Source organism: Sinocyclocheilus rhinocerous, unplaced genomic scaffold, assembly GCF_001515625.1.
Source record: "Sinocyclocheilus rhinocerous isolate Xijiao unplaced genomic scaffold, SAMN03320098_v1.1 scaffold1606, whole genome shotgun sequence".
Taxonomy (NCBI): domain Eukaryota; kingdom Metazoa; phylum Chordata; class Actinopteri; order Cypriniformes; family Cyprinidae; genus Sinocyclocheilus; species Sinocyclocheilus rhinocerous.
The window spans coordinates 272,848-294,409 of NW_015628313.1; the positions used below are offsets into that span (position 1 = coordinate 272,848).

The 21,562-nt window shown below is 36.3% G+C and overlaps 2 protein-coding genes and 2 pseudogenes across 2 annotated transcripts in view; 1 reads left to right on the top strand and 3 right to left on the bottom strand.

Annotated features, from left to right (window-relative positions):
• The window catches only part of hook1 (hook microtubule-tethering protein 1), a 12,317-nt gene extending 4,326 nt beyond the window's left edge, over nt 1-7,991 (top strand). Inside the window, exons 9-22 of the mRNA XM_016548765.1 lie at nt 1,814-1,977; nt 2,197-2,337; nt 2,435-2,636; nt 3,091-3,201; nt 3,282-3,369; nt 3,722-3,788; nt 4,277-4,417; nt 4,529-4,616; nt 4,794-4,825; nt 4,933-5,015; nt 5,244-5,344; nt 5,656-5,757; nt 5,901-5,969; nt 6,501-7,991. Of these exons, the coding sequence (XP_016404251.1) occupies nt 1,814-1,977; nt 2,197-2,337; nt 2,435-2,636; nt 3,091-3,201; nt 3,282-3,369; nt 3,722-3,788; nt 4,277-4,417; nt 4,529-4,616; nt 4,794-4,825; nt 4,933-5,015; nt 5,244-5,344; nt 5,656-5,757; nt 5,901-5,969; nt 6,501-6,656 (1,545 nt within the window). The 3' untranslated portion in view covers nt 6,657-7,991. The remainder of the gene's footprint in view (nt 1-1,813; nt 1,978-2,196; nt 2,338-2,434; nt 2,637-3,090; nt 3,202-3,281; nt 3,370-3,721; nt 3,789-4,276; nt 4,418-4,528; nt 4,617-4,793; nt 4,826-4,932; nt 5,016-5,243; nt 5,345-5,655; nt 5,758-5,900; nt 5,970-6,500) is intronic.
• An 850-nt stretch (nt 7,992-8,841) lies between these two features.
• Nucleotides 8,842-12,428, bottom strand: LOC107737303 (cytochrome P450 2J2-like; annotated as a pseudogene).
• Nucleotides 12,429-13,350: 922 nt separating this feature from the next.
• On the bottom strand, nt 13,351-17,025 carry LOC107737301 (cytochrome P450 2J2). The gene is given in 9 exon segments (XM_074560167.1): nt 13,351-14,036; nt 14,144-14,285; nt 14,415-14,599; nt 14,721-14,862; nt 15,010-15,186; nt 15,443-15,603; nt 15,984-16,133; nt 16,432-16,594; nt 16,764-17,025. Coding segments are annotated over 9 exon segments (1,482 nt in total). The 5' UTR covers nt 16,947-17,025; the 3' UTR covers nt 13,351-13,857.
• A 1,377-nt stretch (nt 17,026-18,402) lies between these two features.
• Nucleotides 18,403-21,491, bottom strand: LOC107737328 (cytochrome P450 2J2-like; annotated as a pseudogene).
• Between the last annotated feature and the right edge of the window lie 71 nt (nt 21,492-21,562).

The window sequence follows — 21,562 nt, forward strand, 5'->3', positions numbered from 1 at the left end:
TGGCCTGCGAAATCAAAATGACAGCGACGTGGGTGGAAATTTACAGATTAAGGGGCGGTAATATTATTATTTGCAATGTCACTAGGGGAGCGAAATCAGACGTGCTCGTTTTTTCAGAGGCTTGCAGAAAAAGGCTTCCCAAAACAAAGTTACTGGGTTAATATTTTTCACGTTTCCTTGGTTGGTAGATGCACCGGGGACCTGATTATAGCACTTAAAACCTGGAAAAGTCAGATTTTCATGATATGTCACCTTTAAGTAAGATTGTGACAAAAATGGTTCATGCATAGATTCCAAAATAGCACATTAATAGTTATTATTATTCCTTGATTTAGATATGAATATATACAGGTGCAGAAATATTTACAAGCTGCCTACATAAGGGCATTGGTCAAAGAAATCCAGAGACAGTATTTGTTTTAGTGGCTATGTTTGCAGACTGTAAGTGTCAGCTCAGTGAACAGCATTTCTGATTTCTGCTGTTCTGTTCATTCACCTTCATGGATGAACAGATTTTGCCTTTGAGTGCAAGTATTTTTTGTTTGTCTCTGCAGAGGCTGATGTGTTTTTAGCTTTACAAAGAGGTGAAGTAATTTGTCATGTACAGTATTTCATTAAATATTTAGGTATATATTTCCCTTTTGGAAATTGTGGTAAATATAGTACATTTAAAGGTGTTAATTTTCCTGTGCACACAAATGGGTTAGAAATTCATGTGTTGCTGATTCTTGACAGATTGAGTTGTAAAAGTATCCATGACCTATGAGAGGTAAGTCTAAACAAATGCATGATAACCTAGCCTAACTAAAACTAAAACACTGCGTTGCCACTAACCAATCTAACCACTGAAAAACTGGTCTTATCTGGGGGTTTTGTGTGGCAAAAAGAGCTCATGGGTTCAGTGCTGAAATTACTGGGTTATATATTGGCACGCACTCTAAAACAAGAATAAAATCCATTTGCTGATGGGGTGTGAGAGGTTTAACATGCTTAACATGAACAGTGGATTTGTTTGACTTAATTAGCAAATAAATGTAAAACTGAATAAATTTGGAGTTTATGTATTCATATACACAATTGTAATGGATAAATTATTTAATATTTAGTTTTGAAAGTGTTTTTTATTTTTGTTAGCTGGTTTATTTCCTTTTGTGGTAAGTAGTTGGGCAGCACAATGTTTTTTTAAATGCAAATCTAGTTGTAATCTCTTTTAATTCAAAAAATTAAAAAAATCTTTACGTCATGCTCTATATATACACTACCATTCAAAAGTTTGAGGTCAGTAAGATTTTTTTTAAAAGTAATTATTTTATTCAGCAAGGATGCATTAAATTGATCAAAAGTGACAGTAAATACATTTATAATGTAAAAATGTATCCCATTTTCCACAAAAAAATATTAATGTAATATTAAGAAGTGTTTCTCCGCATATTCAAATGGTTTCTGAATGATCATGTGACGTGAAGGCTGGATTAATGGCTGTTGAAAATACAGCTTTGCCATCAAAGAAATAAATTACATTTTAAAATATATTAAAATAGAAAACATTCATTTTAAGTTGTAAGAATTCTTACTGTATTTTTGATCAAATAAATGCAGCTTTGGTGGGCATAAGATACTTCTTTCAAAAACATTAAAAGATCTTACTGACCCCAAACATTTGAACGGCAGTGTACATCGTACGGTACAACTCTACATACAAATTCTATGTTCAAATATGCCATATGTTGTATGTAGGTCATACATGCCTTGACACAATAAACATCAGGCTTTCCAGAAAGCCCTGATGTTTGACCTTTTGCCCTTTGAACAGGTGACACTGCTACAGGAGGAAAGGAACAGCCTCCTGGCAGAAAATGACGTCTTGACTGATCGATCCAGTCAGCTTGATACTTTTGATAACCCCAGCACTCCATCAGGGAGGAAGCACAGCCAACTACAACTACAGCTAGAGCAGCTTCAGGAGGAGAACTTCAGGTACAGCTTCATCTGACTACAGATCCCACATTCTCACATATCCAAACTAACTGGTCAAATATTGTCTGCAACTTGCTTGATATTAACCTGCTGATGTTCTGAATATTGTTGTGGATGCATAAGTAGACAAGCATTGAAAATGGTGAACCAAGCTTGGGTAGAATTTCTCTATTTGAAATAGCATGCAGTGTAAATAATGAATGTGTGTGTAATAACCAGACTCGAGACAGCTAAAGATGATTACCGCATCCACTGTGAAGAGCTGGAGAAACAACTAGTGGAGCTTCAGCATCGTAATGATGAACTGACCAGCCTGGCCGAGGAGTCGCGATCGCTTAAAGATGAATTAGATATATTAAGGTGTGTGCTAGGTCATACATATTTTAACAAGTAGTTTTTGCCATTATCCACTTTGAGTGTTTTGGGAAGTCTTTATGATTAATTTGTGTTTGTTTAGGAGCTGCTCTGACCGGGCAGTCAAGCTAGAGGCCTCTGTTGAGACGTACAGGAAGAAGTTAGAAGATCTAAGTGACCTCAGACGACAAGTGAAAGTTCTGGAGGAGAAGAATATGAGCTATATGCATAACACAGTCAGCCTTGAAGAGGAGCTACGCAAGGCTAATGCTGCAAGAACTCAATTAGAGACATACAAGAGACAGGTATAAACATGCTAGCAGTTTTTATTTTTAAGAATTATGAGAAAGATGTTTTTTTGTTTTTTTTTGTCATCACACTACCGTTCAGTTGTTGTTGTTGTTTTTTTTAAGAAATCGATACGTTTATTCAACAGGCATGCATTAAATTGATCAAAGACTGGCTGCTGAAAATTCAGTTTTGCCATCACGGGAATAAATATATTATAATAGAAAACAATTATTTTAAATTGTAATAATATTTCACCAATATTCCTGTTTTTGCTATTTTTGATCAAATAAATGCAGCCTTGGTGAGTGTAAGAGACTTTCAAAACTTTCAAAAACATGAAAAAATGAAAATGTTTTGAACAGTGGTGTAAAAATGGTGACCACAATCATATTTGAGTATTATAGAGCATACACACAACTTTAAGCTTGAAATCAAAAGATAACCATTACATTGTTTTTGGAACTGCAGGGTCAGGAGCTCCACAGGAAACTGTCTGATGAGTCCCGTAGGGCTGATAACCTGGCGTTCGAGATGAAGAAATTTCAGGAGAAATATGATGCTTTACTAAAGGAGAAAGAGGTAGACAGGCACATTCACCTGCAATTACTCATACACATGCCAAAACCTTGGGATAATTGTGTTTCTGTATGATTCATCAGAGGATCAGCATTGAGCGGGACACTCTCAGAGAGATTAATGAAGATCTGCGATGCACACAGGCCCAACAGGACCAGCTATTACAAGCAGGTATGTTTGCAGATCCCACACCTGGAGATGTTGCAATATGCCGGTAGCAAAAGATTGCATTTGAATGAAGAATGTTACTCACAGACATGAATCAGTGCAGGTAGGTTCTGCTGAGTGCGATAACAGTTCCTCCGCTCCTGTGGTTTGTTTGGCATAGCCAATTTAAATTCAAGCAAATCTGATAGTTCAGAGGCAGTACAGCCTGTTACATTTATATTCCGACCACAGTGCAGCCTTGAACCCAGCTCAAGTGATCTATCTGGGTCACTTCGCAGCTCAGTAAACACAAACTGAAAATGTAGTTTTGAAGATGGTATGAAACTTGAACTTGTGCATATTTCACACTTCACAGGAAAGTATCAAACAGGAAGTCCAAGCCATGATAACCTGGCAGCTGAGATGTTGCCCATTGAGTACAGGTATGATATATATAAGAGTTTTTTTCTAATTTAATATATTTCAAAATGTCATTTATTCCTGTAAGGGTAAAGTTGATTTTTTTTAACATTCATTTTTCAGTCTTCAGTGTCACATGATCCTTCATAAATCATTCTGTTATGCTGATCTGGTGCTCAAGAAACATTTCTTATTATCATCAATATTGAAAACAGTTTTAAGATTCTTTGAATGGAAAGTTGGAATTAATTTTGTGCAGAAATGTCTTCATATTTGGTAGTCTGATCAAACAATGAGTGAAGAACGAGTTGTTAAAATGGTTGTCATTACTACTGTTGTAATATCACACTGGAAACAGAAGGTCAATAGCAAGACTAGTATAGTACAGTAGCATGCCATTCTGGACCTAATGCCTTTGTGATTCACATCTTTAATGCATGAAAAATCTTAGTTACCATTGTAGGACACCTATGTATTTGTTTATGTTGATTGTATATGTCTGCTTCTCCAGGGAGAAGTTCATCCGTCTGCAGCATGAGAACAAGATGTTGCGGCTGCAGCAGGAGGAGTCAGAGAACGAGCGCATAACTGAGCTGCAGGAGCAGCTGGAGGAGGCCCGGCGCGGACGCAGCCAACTGGACACTGAGAACAGGTACAGATTGACATAATACATCAAATATAAACTGACCGTACTGTGCAGTAGCTTTTCTACATATAAACATGCCTGTGTGAGAATGTGTTGTGTTGTTTTATGTGTATTAAGGTTAAACAGAGAAAGAATTAGTGAGCTCCAGCAGCAGGTAGAGGATCTGCAGAAGGCCTTGCAGACACAAGGAGCCAAACCTGAAGATGTAAGTGTGTGTTTGAGCCACTTGGTGGTGCTGTTTTTGCACATTTTTGGTCAGTGCTGCATGAACAATTACTTGCTAAATGATCTGGTCTTTGATTTCTATCTGAAAGTGATGATCCTGATAGTGATAGTGATACTTTTCATTAAAAAGTCACATTGCTTGTTTCCTTTCATACAGTCTCATCTGAAGAGGAAGCTGGATGCTCATATGTAAGTTTAGACATTTAATCAAATTTGTTTTCTTTGTTGTTTTAGCTATGTTTGAGCATCTTATGCACTTTCTGAAATGGATGGTCCTTATGTTTTTTTTTCCCCAGGGTGCAACTGAATAAGGCACAAGATGAAATCATGAAGAAGAAAGAGCTGTTGGAGGACCTTCAGCCAGACGCTACTCAAACCAGTTAGCCTCTAAATTTTGACCTAACCTGATTTTTCACCCCACATTGCTTTATGCTTTTCATGACCTCATAGACAAAAACTGAATCACACTCACCCACTCAAACCATCAACTTTGTGTCAAACTGTAAACTGTGATGTCCATGATCTAGAGTGATGTTATGATCCTCTTTGAGTCAAACAAATAATCTTTAAAGTTCCTCTCAGTTTTAAAGATAAATGTCACTTTCAGGTGTGAAGATGGATGAGCTGATGGCAGCGCTGAAGAAGAAAGATGAGGACATGAGGGCGATGGAGGAACGATACAAGATGTACCTGGAGAAAGCACGTGATGTACTTACATTAACTTCAGCTCTGAAATACATAGCCTATTTTGCCACTGACTGTCTTATGCTCTGGTCTGTGTTACAATTTTGTAGCCATTTCAAAGTCCTTGATATTTTCATGTTACCGAATCATGTAAAATTAGGAGGAACTGATCAAAATTGTATGTAGTCTGTCATATTCTGCACGTCAGGTAACTACAGGTTTAATCAGCCAATATATGCGTTCTTGCATAATTTAAAGCTCTTTTACAAGCTCTGTTATATCAGAGAGTTATTACCCATATATTCCAATGATAATACATATTGTGCGTTTCTAAGGTGATTCGAGCTCTGGATCCCAAGCTAAACCCAGCCTCAGCAGAAATTCAGTCACTGAAAGCGCAGCTCTCTGAGAAAGAGAAGAGGATCATTGCTCTGGAGGTAAAGCAGCCATCTCTTCTCTGTTTTACATGTTATTTACATCTAGCAATTTCAGACTTACTTTCTGACTCGCAATTTCATTCTTTTTGTTGTTTCTTTCTCTTTTAACTCCTGTCCGTTCTCATCCTCCCTTCTTTACTCAGCGGGAGTGTGAGCAGGCCAAACTGAGGGAATATGAGGAGAAGTTAATTGTGACTGCTTGGTATAATAAGGTATGATGACACGCTTATAGCTTATAGTGCATGGTGTCAATTCAAGATGCTGTTATTTATTTAGTTTAATTAAAGATTCTGTAAGCTATTTATTTGTTAAAGATTCTGCAAGCTATTTACTTATTTGTTTATTCCAGTTAAAGATGCTGCATTTTTTTGTCAGTTAAAGATGCTGCATTTAGTCATCAATTAAATATGGTATTTATTTATTTATCTGTCAATTATTGATGCTGTAATTTTGTTATTTAATTATGTCAATTAAAGATGCTGCAAGCTATTTATTTTTAGTCAATAGAGAATGCTGTAATATTTATTTAAATAGAAAAAAGAATAAAATGTTCCTATTATCTGATTGTTAAAACTGAATTAGTTGTGTAGCTTGTATACTCTGTAAAGTTTCAAAGAAAAAACTTTAAGCATTTTATTGTTTTCTTAATTGTCACCTTGTTGAAAAATCAACAGTGATTTGCTTTGTGTTCACAATATTTTATTTTTTTTTATTTTTTTTGTCATATTGTGCAAAACGTACAGAGTTTGAATTTCCAGAAGATGGCAATCGAGTCACGGCTTAGCGGGCGATCCAACTCTATATTGCCGCCCGGCCAGTCCTTCCTGGCTCAGCAACGTCAAGTGACCAACGCCCGGCGCACCATGTCAGTCAACATGCCTGCCCCTTCTTCCAAGTAACCTTGTCCTGAGTACCTCCCCAACTTCCTGCTCTTCTCCTCCTTCCCCTCCCACGTACACTCAAGTGACCTTAAGTACACTTCTAAACAAGGGGACAAGCATGCCATGATGAACATTAGCGTGTCCCCATGTGCTCACTCTCTACGGTTACACATGTATAATAATGTACATAAGGGGCTGAACTCTGATGAAAGTTACTCAATCAGCACACTATGACATACAGTAGCAGTCCTTTTCACTTTCAGTACTAAACAAGCACCTGTAACAGTCTGCAGCAGGGTCATTTCTGAACCAGCATCCATACTAAAGGTCACAGGTCCATCCTTGTCAGGCTTACTCAGATTGTGCAGAAACAAATGCATCCAATGCGTCCAGTAATGGTAGCATGCATGCTTTTGCTAGAAATGACTTCCAACTATCCACTATGCAGCCATGGAATATATTTGTAATCATGCAGGTATGTCTTATAAAACATTGAAAGTATATGCAGACTACGCATTTTGGCCTAACCAATCAAAATATGTAGATCAGGATGATGATGTATTTGGTGCTGGACACCAGATTTCTTAGTTTGTTCCTATTACAATGACTTTCTCAAACAACATTAAAAAAGACATGCATTTAATCACTCTAATTGATTAAATCTGAATCCAGGTACTTCATTCAGCCGGTTATGGTATTTTATATTTAGTTGACTGTGATCGGACTCTTGCATGTTCTTTTAACAAGATGAAGGGCCTTTTTTTATCCACTTAATGTTTCCTGTCTGTGTAAAGACCTCAAGTATCAGGATTTGAACACCAGCACAGCATTATAGCAGGCCATAGGAAACTGCTGTGACGGCTTTGAATGTGTTGTACGCCACTCATTAAAAATATATGCCTGACTTGTGAAACAGCTGCATTGTGAAATGGCTTTTGCTGTATTGTGAAAATCTGCCCCTGCTTAGGCTGACCTGACTGAGCTGTGTGTTAATAGACTAGATGTTGCGTTTAGAATAAAACACTCTGTTTGTGTTGGGAGATAATAGTAATTCTGTTTTAAATAGTAAGGTTAATCATTACGGTTCTGATTTGTCTTTTCCGGTGTTTTATTCTACTAGGCTTTTTGGCCTGTGATGGATAAATGCTAATGTTTTTTGAAATGCTAATATTTATGTATGGTGTGTTCCAAGGAAGAACTCTTAAATTTGTGTACTCAATTTTATGAGCACTGTCATTGTTTGTGTGAGATGATAAATAATAAGATTGGATTAATATGGTATTAGAGTAATATTTGGATTTGGATTTAAAGAGCACTTGCAGCCTTCATTTACTTGTGATGAATAAACACAGTTTCGCAATCCTACTGCCTTGCGTGTTAATGATCCCAACGTTGAAGTCTTTACTCAAGTCTCACCACTAGATGGCGACTAATTTAAATATTTCCTCATTTTTGCAGTCGTGTCACTAGTGGTGCTGAACTTTTAGAGCTCTCAGAATTAATTTAATTTCAATAAAAATTATATTTAAAAAAAATCTTTTTATATTATGTACTGGTGGCATTTGCCTTCACAAGAATACACACTAAAGTGCTTGTTTTTAATGATCTGAAATAGAGCCAATACAAATGGATGAGGCAATATTTCCTCAGCCTTGAGAGGGCACAAAAAAAATCAACACAAACATATTGTGACGTGACTATGGATTTCAACATTGTTTATTATCATGGCAAAACCTTGCTTATGTTTTCTGACTAATATCTTTCGCTATGCATTATCTGTCATCTTAAAAAACTTAATCCCCTGACCCCACAATCTGAAATCAGTGCCAACAGGTAGATGATTCCATTCCATAATGTTTAACTTGTTGCAATGACCTTTTCTCTATTTGTTTTTTTCTAGGGCAATGTTCATCCAACACTTTATTCGTTTTTGCAGACTAGGCATTACTAAGCAGGTTTATGCATGTTTGATTAATGGGAACTAAAGATGTATTCTCTCACACCCATTAAACAAGAACTATACTGAACTTTTACTTTTACAGAGTCTGCAAAAGAAAGGCCATAATCTCCACTGATCTGTTTTCTTAGAGATGTTAAACAGATACATTGTCATATTCATTGAAATGTGTATTATATATTATAATTGTTTATAATATTGTTGATTTATTGGTATAATAGAATTCCCATAGTGAGTATGATTTGCTCAGCGTGCCATTGCATGGATCTTGAAGGGGCCCGGGGGTGCGCGTTACTCCTATCACTCCATCAAGATTGAGTTTCTCACCCTCTGCTGCTGAAAATCGACATTTTCTGAACAAACTGACAAAGAAAAGGAAGAGTTCCATTCTCGCGAGCTGCTCCCCCAAACAGACCCTCTTTCCTGTGAGAGAGACAGAGTGGGGAGAGTTTATTGTAAATAAGCATTTATTTATTTTGATAAAAGTCTTATGCTCACCAATGCTGCATTTGTTTGATAAAAAATACAGTAAAAACAGTAATATTGTGAAATATTATTAGAATTTAATCATTAAGAATTTAAGGATTCAGTGTCACATGATCCTTCAGAAGATATTCTAATATAATGATTTGGCGCTCAAGAAACATTTCTTGTTGTTATCAGTGTTGAAAACAATTGTGCTGCTTAATATTTTTGTGGAAACTGAAACATTTTTTTAGGATTCTTTGATGAATAGAATTGTGTTTATTTTAAATAGAACTTTATAAAAATCTTTACTGTCGATCAATTTAAGGCATTCTTGCTGAATAAACGTTTTTTTTTTTAAATAAAAAAATCTTACTGACCCCAAACTTTTGAACGGTAGTGTAAATAATTTATAATAAAGTCTCTTTTTGTATTTCTGTTTTCACTTTACCTGCAGAAAAGGGCATGAATGCGTCCCGCCTCACAAACTTGCCCTCTTTGTCTAAAAAGTGCCCAGGATTGAACTTGTAGGGTGTCTCCCATTCATTCTCATCAAAGAGAACAGAGTGCAGTATGGGTAAAGTTGCTGTACCCTGGTTGAAACAATAAAATAGGAAGAGTTAGACTTCATATTGTGACAAATTGCACCATTGATCCCCTTTCAAAGGGAACCATTTTTGTCAATCAGATAAATTAATAACTTTTGGAAGTGATATAATTTTTACAATAGGAAAATATTTCTGTATGTAATGTTAGCTGAATAAATTAACCGAGTATCACTCACCTTTTGGGATGAAGCACTCTCCAAGGGTTGTGTCTTTGTCAGTCACCCGCAAGCCATTCATTGGTACAATTTCTCAGAATCTCAGGATCTCATGGATGACAGCCTCTCAGTGTAGGGCATGTTAGCCTTGTCGTCTATCTCCTCCTGAACTTTTTCTACAAATTAACTCCATATATTCAAATATCAGTTACGTATGAGTTACTACTTGTATGCATAGATTCTTTAAAGAATGTATTTTTCACCTTGTACTTCTGGGTAAGTGATGAGGTATATGAGACCCCAACATAATGCGGTGCAAGTAGTTTCGGTCCCGGCCAGAAACAGGTCTAGAACACATGGAACGATGTTCTCTTCATCAAAACCATCTGCTGTTTCATGTGGCTTCTGGTCAGGGATGGAAGAAGTAAAATAAGTTGCTGTGTTCCTACAAATACATGCAAGTTAAAGAGGCTAGTTTGTAGTTCTCCTGTCATTTTAATAGTTGTATTACCCGAGGCTCTGAGGGATCCAGTTAGGCCTTGTGTTTGACAACAACCTCTTTAACGAAGGCTTGCAATAATTTACTTTATTAAATTACTGAACATGTAATTGTGTGGACCAGGAAGATGCTTCATAATGGCTGGAAATGCTTCATAGAGCTGAAAGAAAAACATTTTTATTTACTCATGTGTCTGTACTAGTGCTGCATGACCAGAATTAATTATGAAGAGATATTTGAAGGAATAGCTCACCTGAAAATGAAAATTGGCTCAGGATTTACCCAACCTCAGGTCATCCAAGATGTAGATGAGTTTGTTTCTTCTTCAGAACAGACTTTTGAAACTAGGTATCAGTTGCTCACCAATGGATCCTTCTAACGGCACCCATTCACTGCAGAGGAGCCATTGGGGAGCACATGATAATATAATGCTAAATTTCTCCAAATCTGTTCTGATGAAGAAACAAACTCATCGTGGCCTGAGGGTGAGCACATTTTCATTTTTGGGGTGAACTATTCCTTTAAAATTATTTATTCGGTTATTTATTTCACTAAGACAGTCTTGTTGTTTAAGGCCTTTGTGGTCACTTTATCCTAAAATGAATACTTTCCCAGTGTTTATTCAAAATAATAAAGTAGCTCCGAGCCAACTGACTAACTATATTACATAAAGGACAATTATCAGAAAGAAAAATCATTTATTTACCTGTCCCCAAATGGACCCCTCTAATTGAATGCTTTTATATATGTATTTTAGCATTGTCCTGAATTGGTGGTTTGCATAATCAAATCTCTGGCCGAACACCATTTGACAGATGATATTGGAAACAGCCTTATTGAACAGGATTGTTGGGTCAAAAACAGCTCCTGAGAAGGACAAAAAAACGTAATGAGTCCTGTTATTTACCTTAAATTGATTCTGATACATGCAAAGTATTGTGTACCTTTCTGTTTGTCAATCTCATCTAGCAAGAAGCGGCTCCCTTCACAGATGGCCAGCTCCATTGTTTTCTTTCCCAACCCAAAGTTCCTCAGTGTTGACAGAGCAAAACGTCGTTGCTTCTTCCACATTTCACCATTACTGAAGAAGAGTCCAGCTGCCCGGACATGAATTATGTAGTGTTATGTGTTAGGATACTGAAAGTTTAGGACCTGAAACTTTTTTCCCAACAAATAATCAGTGAAAGTATGTATGTAAACTTCAGAAGATGATGATCGTCAGCTCCTGCAGGTTGATCTAAATATTATATGAGCTGTGTTATTTTCTATTCATTGTATGTCATTTTTTTTGCAACCCTTTTACCAAGCTTTAGGACACGTCTAAACAGTTTGGGACGGTTAAAAATACTTTTTTAAATATTTATTTTAGAAATAAATAACAGATCCAAATGATGTAACTATTTAGGTTTCACAATTTAAAGGAATGTTTGTTTTGTTAATAAGGGGGGTTTGGTTCTCCGGATTCACAATAAACAATGCTTCATGGTCATAACCATTTGACCTACCATTGCCCGAGTAGACTCGCCATTGCACTGGACTGTAGGGACGATCCACAAAGTTTTCAGCTTGAGTCACCAGGGCCTCCTTCACCAGTTTATAACCAGTGATGAAGACCACTTTGTCTCTTCCTAATCGCAGACTGAATATATTGTTGTAGGCATGGCCTAGCTGTGAGGACAACAACATTTCAGAAGCTTGAAGCATGTGACTGGAGCTAATGCAAATCATTGGGTTCATACATATTTTTTGGTCAGCAAACTGCAACTGATATACATAAATATATATCGTGATAAACTGATATACACTATCATGTAATCTATCTCAATATTTTTTAAATGTTTGTTTTTTCTTACATTTTAATAAACACTGTCCTGTCCTATCAACCCAGAAGTGTCAATATTGTCTGCTCACCTTTGTCAGATATATATGCGGCTCCTTCGAGTCAATGTTGAAGACATTTCCTAGGAGCGGAAGAGAGAAAGGGCCGAGTGGGTAATTCGGTGGGTTTCTGTTCTTCACATAGTCTGCCACCAAGAGAAATGCCACTACGAAGAGCAGTAGTCCTTTAAAATCAAGAAGAATCTCGAGAATTGAGGTTAGCACCATGACAGGCGAAGAAGGAAAATTTGAGGTTTGCAGAGTGTATCTATTCAGCCTGCCACTCCCCTCATATTTCTCTCAATAGATGTAATGTTTTTTAACAGAAAATGGACTCAGAGTTACAAGATCTTGATGGATTAGATTACTCTTGTTATGTGAGAGATTTTTGTGTGTCAAATGTATGTCGGCTAATATGTTCATTAATTTTAATGGGGAGTCTTCCTCAGATTGAGTTATTCTCTGCAGCATGAGTGAGACGAGCAGTGAGGTGGACTACTGGAGTTTATGCCTTGCAGGTTCATTTTTAACCGTGCTTGACTTTTGCCATAGTGTTAATGATTGAATCCTCCCCACTCTCAAACATTCATTCAGTGCTATATTTGCTCTTTGATTTGCAGTGTAAATAGGTGACAAAAGATGTCAATGCAAAACACATGATCCTGATATGTCCAAAACACTTTCCATACAAAGCTGTCACTGGGGCAGTACCCAAAGGCACAAAAGATAAAAGGTATATTTTTGTATATTAAACCTCTTAATGGTACATATTAGTACCTTAAATATACATATTAGCACTTTAAAAGTACATATTAGTACCTAAAGTGTATATTAGGTACTACCCCATTTGTATCTTTTTTTCTGAGAGTGTAGATTGAATTCATGTTTTATAGCTTTTAAATCAATCAATACGGTGCACTAATGGTCACTCAGGGAAAGGTTGCATGTCTAGGTTTGAAAATGAGATGTAAAATAACAAAATCACAAAGATACATGATTGTACATGAATTCTTCAATACAGGTAGACAGGTTAAAGGTAAGTAATAAAACGACAGAAAAACAACATTAATTTGACATTTATTTGTTCGGGAAAAAAAAACAGTAAACATAACAATTAACATAATTATATTAACATAACACAAATACTAAGCAATCACAAAGAAGGGGGGAAAAACACCTAGTCACCATGTATATCGAAGGTGTGGCACCCTACAGAAGTAATAAGAGGCTGGCAAGCACATATTCATAATGTTTTTAAAAAGTTATGCATAATCAATAGATGTTGTAGGAGGGAAAGAAATAATGCATACAGAGCTAAAGGATCCCACATTCTAACAACTGTTCTGTTTTCAGACAGAACAAATTCTTTCCTTGTGTAGACAGGAAGTGTTTAAGCCCAGAGCACATTTCCTGTGTTTGTTTGATTGTACAGATCATAATCTATGTAATGGTAGGACATTATGGCAGAATACTAAAACAAAAAAGGATTTGGAATTCCTAGACATAATGTACACTTTAAATGACTTTGTATTTGTATTATTTATATATGCATATAAAAAAGACCCAAAGTGTAACCGTAAACATAAGGAAGCTGTGGGTGATATTTCTTGCATAAAATTTGCTATACCCCATACATTGCATCCTCAAACAGCAGGATTTAGCATCTCGGGTGAGCGCAGAGCTTGTATGGCAGAGGGGCTTGTGTGAAGCCCACCTGGCTCTCCAGACTGGGCTCCTCACCAGGAGGAGGACTGAAACTGAAGTTCTGCAGGAGAATGGTGAGAAAGATGAACAGCTCCACATGAGCCAGGTGCTCTCCTGGACACTGCCTTTTGCCTGTCAATGGATCACAGTTGAATTACATATTTTGCAGTCATATGTTTTACAGTTGTGGTTTAAAATTGACTAAGGTACAGCAAAAATAAGCAGTGGATGAACTGTACCTGCTGAGAAGGAAAAGAAGGCATTTCTCCTGCAGAACTGGCCTTCAGAGTCTAGAAAGTGTCCAGGGTTAAAGATGTCTGGAGTTTCCCATTCATGTTTGTCATACAGCACTGATGTCAGATTAGTGATTATCACAGTCCCCTTAGTTCAGCACAGGAAGTGGTTAAAATAATAATAATAATAGAGTGTTATTTTAAACTTATAATAAAATTTAAACATTAATGTTTTAATGTTTAAATCATTCAAAATAACACAATATTCTTCTTTTACCTTTGGTATAAAATAGCCTCCCAGATTTGTGTCCTTTCTCGCAGTTCTAGCCATATTGAGAGGCACAAGGTTTGCTTTTCTGAGAACCTCATGAATGAAAGCATTGGTGTAATGCATGTTTGCCTTATCAGACATAGTAGGTGGACGGGAGCCAATCACCTGATCAATCTCTGCTCGGACCTTCTCTAGATTAGGAAACATTTTGAGAACATTGTCGAGATACAACAATGCACAATAAGTAGTAAAGTTGTTTTGTCCATTTTTACTGTTATTAAAGTGTTATTTAAGTAATAGTATTGTATATACCTTGAATATCAGGGTACTTGATCATGTAAAGCAGAGCCCATCGGAGTGTGTTGGTCGATGTTTCAGTTCCACCCTCGAACAAGTCTACCATGCACCACACCAGACTGCCAAAATTAAACCCTGCCTTGGTGTCATTCTTTCTCTAAGCATGGACATGACAAGGACATGAATAAGTAGCAGTAATTTACTTAATAATGCAATTAATTAATTAATTCAGGAACATACTTGGGTACATCACCTTACATCACATTATTGATGCTGAACTTAAAATTATGTTACCGAGTTTTACCTTCTCTGTTTCTGTCAGATAGGCATCAATATAATCTCTGGGATTGTTGCTGTCCCAGTCTTGTCTGTGTTGCTCAGCCTTTTCTTTCAGGAAGTTTGCTAACTTTTAGTAGTTTGAGATTATTGTCTGATGGGATCCTGGCAACCATTTCATTATACCTGGGAAGGCATCATACAGCTAAAAAAAAAAAAAAAAAAAAAAAAATAAAAGCTTTTTTAGTTATTTTCCAAATTTGAAGTTGATATAAAACATGAAAGCTTTGTTAAAATGATGAGTAATATCCATGGTGATACTGTGCTTCGGGCTTCAATGTTTGTACATCTATATTTCAACACAGTTTTTCCCTAAACACAAGTGTTATAATATGTGAAAGATTTAAGTGTTCTTTTAAATAAATACCGTATCAAGAAGTTGTATTTTCAATGGATACTACCTGGTTCCACACAGATCCCGTAAGAAACACTGACTCTGCGCTCATTTGTAGACGCTTCTGGAAATCAACATCGTCATACTCATATCAATGGCCGAACACCAGGCTACCAATGACATTGGCCACTGCGTTGTTAATTTTGACCAGAGGGTTAAATGTGTAGCCTGTGTGACAAGGTAAAAACAATGACAGAATGATATTTATTTACTGAATATTTTGGTATAAGACGCTTTAGAAAAGTTATTTGAAATGCAAGAGGCTTGTAAAACCGTTGTAGTGTGATTGCACCTTTAAAATAAAGGTTCCAAAAGGGGGGTTTCATGGTGATGCCTTAGAAGAACCATTTTGGCTTCCCCAAAGAACCTTGCACTGAACAGTTCTCAAAAGAACTGTTTTTATTAGGTTCAAGTACATTTCAATAATCTAAAGAACTGTTTTGCAGTATAAAAAGACCCTTTGTCCATTTGAATCCATGGGTTCCATGTATGTTAAAGGTTCCTCGTGGAAAATAAGATTCAATAAAAAACTGTAGATGGGTTCTTACCCTGCTCTTCTTTAAATGCTCCACACAGGAAGTAGCACTCTCGTTGAATATGTTTTTCTAGAGTCTTCCTCCCCTCTCCAAAGTTTTTCAGGTGACTCATAGAAAACTGCTGTTGTTTCCTCCATGAGTAGCCATTGTTAAAGGACAATCCTTTCTCAGTCAGGGGTCAGCGTCAAAGACAATGGAAGAAAATTGTGTTTAGACCGGCTGTACAATCAGAGAGGATGTTTTTCTGCACTCAAAATAATTAGCATCCATAATTTGCACCTATTGAGCAAGACCACTTTGCTTATCTGCAAAAAAACTATATATAATAATCACCAATTATCCTGCTACTTTAATTCCATATATACAGTAGCTGTATTATAAACAAACATTTTGTGTTTCCTTTCTTTAACACATTGGTCGTCTTATTGCTATTGTTAGATTATTAAGTATAGTGACTTACCTCTGCCTTTATAAAGTGTGTCAAATAAAGGTGAAACAGGGCGGTCAGTGAAGGTTTCCCCTTGAGAGATCAAAACATCCTTCACCATTTTAAACCCGGACACATACACTATTTTATCACTTCCATTTCTGACACTGAAGATGTTCCCATACTTCTCAATCAGCTGGAAAAATAAAAATGTGTTATTCTGTATATTAAACAATGTCAAAACAATAAAAAATTGATAAAAAAAAATATATATATATTATTATTGTTAAATTATATATTAAATTAGCAATATCTTAATGTTACATTATTATGTCAATGTTGTAATAAATTTATGAGTCCCTCACCTGGTCCACAGTTTTATAGTTAACATCCGTGAAGACATTTCCTAGGATGGGTAGCGGCCAGGGTCCTGGTGGAAAATTTGCTGGATTTTTATGTCTGATGAAATCTATAAGCAGCAGCAGTAAACAAATCAAAAACAAGCAGCTTTTAAAATCCAGGCACTCATATAAAGAATATAAAATCATGGCTGAGTCTATGGGCAGCCGATTCCTCTGAGGTAAACCAACTTAATTTAGCCAGGCTGTTGTGAATAGGGTGTGTGTGAGAGAGTGCACGAGTACTGTTTATCTGAAAGGGAGAGTTAATGTGGGTCTCAGCAGCAAGGGGCCATATGAGCAGTTTGGGAGCCATTATGTAACCCTGTTACGTAATCAATGTTTGTAGTTCATGCTATAGTTTCCAACAAAAACAGAGCCCCAATTCAACCTCTGTGTGAACCTTCTGCATTCCAAATAAATCTCTACCAGGAACAAGTAATAAATAATGACTGAATTACACAGTTGAACTTTATAAGACTGAAGAGATAAGTCATATGCACACATGCAGAGCAGACAGCAGATAAGAACATCTGTGCAATCATGACAATGCTAAAGTGTTTTAGTTGGACGACATGTTTCTTAATGCATAACAGTACAGAACACTACAGCTAAAACATAATATAAATGTGTGTAATGTACCATATGAATGTTTTGGGTACTTGCTTCCACAGGGCCTTTGTTCCTGAATAAGTAGTCAAGAGGCTTGGGGAGGTAATAAGACACCCTTGTTTTGCTCTCTTCCTCTTATTCTCTGTAGAAATGTTGTGAAATGTAATTCAGGCTTAATATGTGCTGCTCCATTTTCACAGTCTGAGAGGTTTGTAAATGTACTTTTTATCACACTTTTTAACACTGGGTTCAATTAATACACTCTAAGATTTTAAATAAAGGAACAAAGTTGAAAAAGTATGAAAATACTATTTCAGTCTTTCTACTTAAACATGTTTAATTAAACGTGTTACTTGACATTTCTTTGTAATTATTTCTGAAGTGTACTATCAATTTTTGAGTGGAAATTGTTTCTACACTTTTTTTTTTTTTTTTTATTCAGTAGTAAGTGTTAATTGAACAAACAAAATTGTTAAAAAGGGACAAATTAATATGGACCTCCTGCACATCAGAGAGGGACATTTGTCCTACAAGCACACACACTGAATCTAAAAAGGGAGTTTGTCCCTGCTATGTGTAGACTGTACACTCAGTGTGTGACATTCCTTTACTCAGTATAGTTAAAGTAACTCAAAGAATAGTCTTTTTATATGAAAAAATTCTACTTATCTTTATTTTTTTGCATGAAACAGAGATGTTTCAAGTGACAAATTTTCAACCCAGGTGTAATTTAGTTACAGGACAGATATGATTATTTACACATCCGTAAATCATTTACACAGTACATTAATATCAATACATGTGCATTTATACATCAAAATCATTAATACATGTATTGAAACATTTACATTTATACATTAAAGTCAAGTGTACAACATTGCAACAATGTTGCATTTTGAAAAATGTGGAAATGAGATGCTAACATAAAAGATAATCATCCAGAAACACATATCAGAAAACATACTTTGTCTAATTGTACTGACTTTGTTTTGTTCTAATGTGAGGACAAACACATACGGTAGGGAGCAGGAGCATATGTGAACCATATCTCGCCCACCAAACTGGGTTCCTCTCCTGGACATTTGGAGATGGTGAATTGCTGAGCAGGGAGGTGAAGAACAGGAAGAGCACCTGACGAGCCAGCTGCTCTCCCAAACACGCTCGCTTACCTGTGAGCAGAAGCCATAATGCAAAATTAAAAATCACATTGTGGCATTGACAAGAGAAAACCTGACAAGTAACTAACTACAACTATGATGACATTATATTAACCTAGATACATTTTTTTTCAACAGCCTCACTAGCGTGACAGTAGTTGGTGCTCATCTCTCATTGTAGTGAAATCCAATTCATTCTAGTGAATCAGTTCATCCTAAACATCCTCTCTCACATGTAGCATTGTAAAGTCAAACAAATACAATTCACCAATTTCAATGACTTGGTTATGTAAATTTAGGTGTTTTTGTTGTATAACAGCCTGAGAGTTCATTCATTCAAAACCACTCATTGTTTTGTGAAAAAAAAAATGTCACTCATTAAATTATAAATTATTGCATTTTTTATTTGTTAGTTTTTTTATTAATTTATAAAAGCAAATTGCCCTGTTAAAGTGAGTGCTAGTTTTGTTCTTCTGTATTTAATACTAGTCCACAAAAAAATCACACACTGAGAAGTTATATGTAAATGTTTATAAAATATTACCTGATGAAAAGGGCAGAAACGCTTCTCTCTTCCGAAACTGGCCATTTTCAGTCAGGAAGTGTCCTGGGTTAAAGGTGTCTGGTGTCTCCCATTCGTTTGGATCATGCAGGACTGAAGACAGGATTGTTGAAACAGCAGTGCCCTAATAAAGGGAGAATGAAAACATTTGTGTAGCAACCAACAATGGCTGATTGACATAAGAAATTTATGCCGATATCAGATCATTGTCTATATTTTAAAATACATATATCTTTCAATCAAGTCTTGAATAGAATAGAATAGAATATAATTCATACTTTAGGAATGAAGTATCCTCTTAGTGTTGTGTCTTTAACAGCTTTTTTAGGGAATCCCAGTGGAACAACATCTCCAAGTCTTTGTATCTCATGGATTACAGCATCAGTGTAGGGCATATTAACTCTGTCAGCCAAACAGGGTTGACGCGACTGTCCAATCACCCTGTCTATCTCTTCCTGGACCTTTCCTGAATGGGAAATACAAGTTGGTTGTAAAGTGGTAACCATGTGGTGACAATATGTCTATTCTTTAAAAATTAAAACCAAACTCACTCTGTGTTTCTGGATATTTGATCATAAAAGCAGACCCCAGCGTAATGTAGTAGCAGTGGTCTCTGTCCCGGCCTCAATCACGTCCAGGCAAGTTATCACTAACCCTTCTATGTTAAAACCAGCCTTGGGGTCACACTTTTTCTGTGGAAAAAAAAAGTACTGAATTATTCAAAATTCTAATTCAAAAAGAAAATTCCACCTTTACTTACTGTACCTTTTCCATCTCAGTCAGATAGTTGTCTATTAAGTCACGAGGGTTTGAAGGGTCCCAGTCCTCTTTGTGTTTAATGATCTCTCCTCTCAGGAAGTTTGTGATCTTCTTATAGTTGGAAAAAATAGTCTGGTGGTGGCCAGGTAAATATTGCAATAGCCGAGGACACACATTGTACAGCTGTAAAAGATGACATTATGGGTGATGAATACAGATTTTGAATTATAATTAACTCACAGGACGTTAAAATATGAAAGTAGTGTCTAAGAATGCTATCATGAATCAGTACCTGTGCTCTAGGAGAGCCCATTAACTGAACGCATTCAGTGTCAAGACGCAGGATTCTTTGGTATCATTCATCATGATACTCAAAGCGTTGACCAAATATCAAACAAGCAACAGTATTTGAGACAGCACCGTTTAAGATGGTCAAAGGGTTGAAAGGTCCTGTTTGAGAGAAAAAATTTATGTTTATTAAATTGCAAATTGGTGTCATTCTTCTTTGCCCCAGTGAACTAAAATTCTCCAATTAGTGAGACATTTACACCATTCCCTTTTCTGTCTTAAAGGCATCACAAAGGTAGACACACTCTTGCTGGATGCTGTGCTCAAGGCTTTTCTTCCCCTCTCCAAACATCCGCAAATGGAAGGCAGCAAACTTCCTATGTGACCGCCACAGGTATCCATTACTCAGTGATATACCTATAATGATGAAATCTGATTATCATTAATAAAAAATCAAAACTGGTATTAAGCATTAAGGTCATTGTGGTCAGTGCACTTACCAATTGCCTTAAAAACTTTGTGAAACAGAGGGACATTTGGACGCTCAACAAAACGGTCAACGAAACTGTCAGTCTGAGTAATGAGGGCCTCCTTTACCATTTTATATCCAGATATGATTACTATTTTATCACTGCCCACTCTTAAGCTGAACACCTTCCCATAGACTTCAGCCAACTGAAATTCAAAATATTTATTTTATTTTATTTATATCAATCAGGAACATTGATAGTTACTATTTTCTTTACAAAAAGTCCAGAAACAAGACAATAAATGAAATCATCTCTAAAATGGCTTTAAATTGACATACATGCAAATTAAAACCATATGAATTTAGCTCCCACCTTAGCCATGGTCCTAAAATCCATCTTGGTGAAGACAGTTCCCAGGAATGGCACAGGCCAGGGTCCCGGCGGGAAATTGGAAGGATTCTTGTTTTTGATCATATCAACAAGGAGCAGAAATACAAAAAAGAAAATGATCCAGCTTTTAAAATCAAATTTGCAGGATCATGGTGGTAGAGGAATGGCAGGTGCTCTTTGTCTTATTTGAGCTCTGTGGTTTGTAAATGATTATTGGTATAAATACACAGAACAAAATTATAAACGCAACACTTTTGTTTTTGCCCCCATTTTTTACAGGACTGGGAGATGTAAATACTGGAAGGGAGAAGTAGAGAGATATTACATAAGGAACTCCAGATTCCATGAAGGTGGAGAACGAGACCCAATGGAAACACATTTATCAAAAGTAAAAGTTTAATGATAAGCGCATAAGATATTACAAACACATGGACAACATCACGGTCTGGCCTGACATGTCGGCATCTGCACTAGAGGTTTAAAACTATGTTAATACTTTTTTCTGCAGCTTTAATCGTACATGTACAT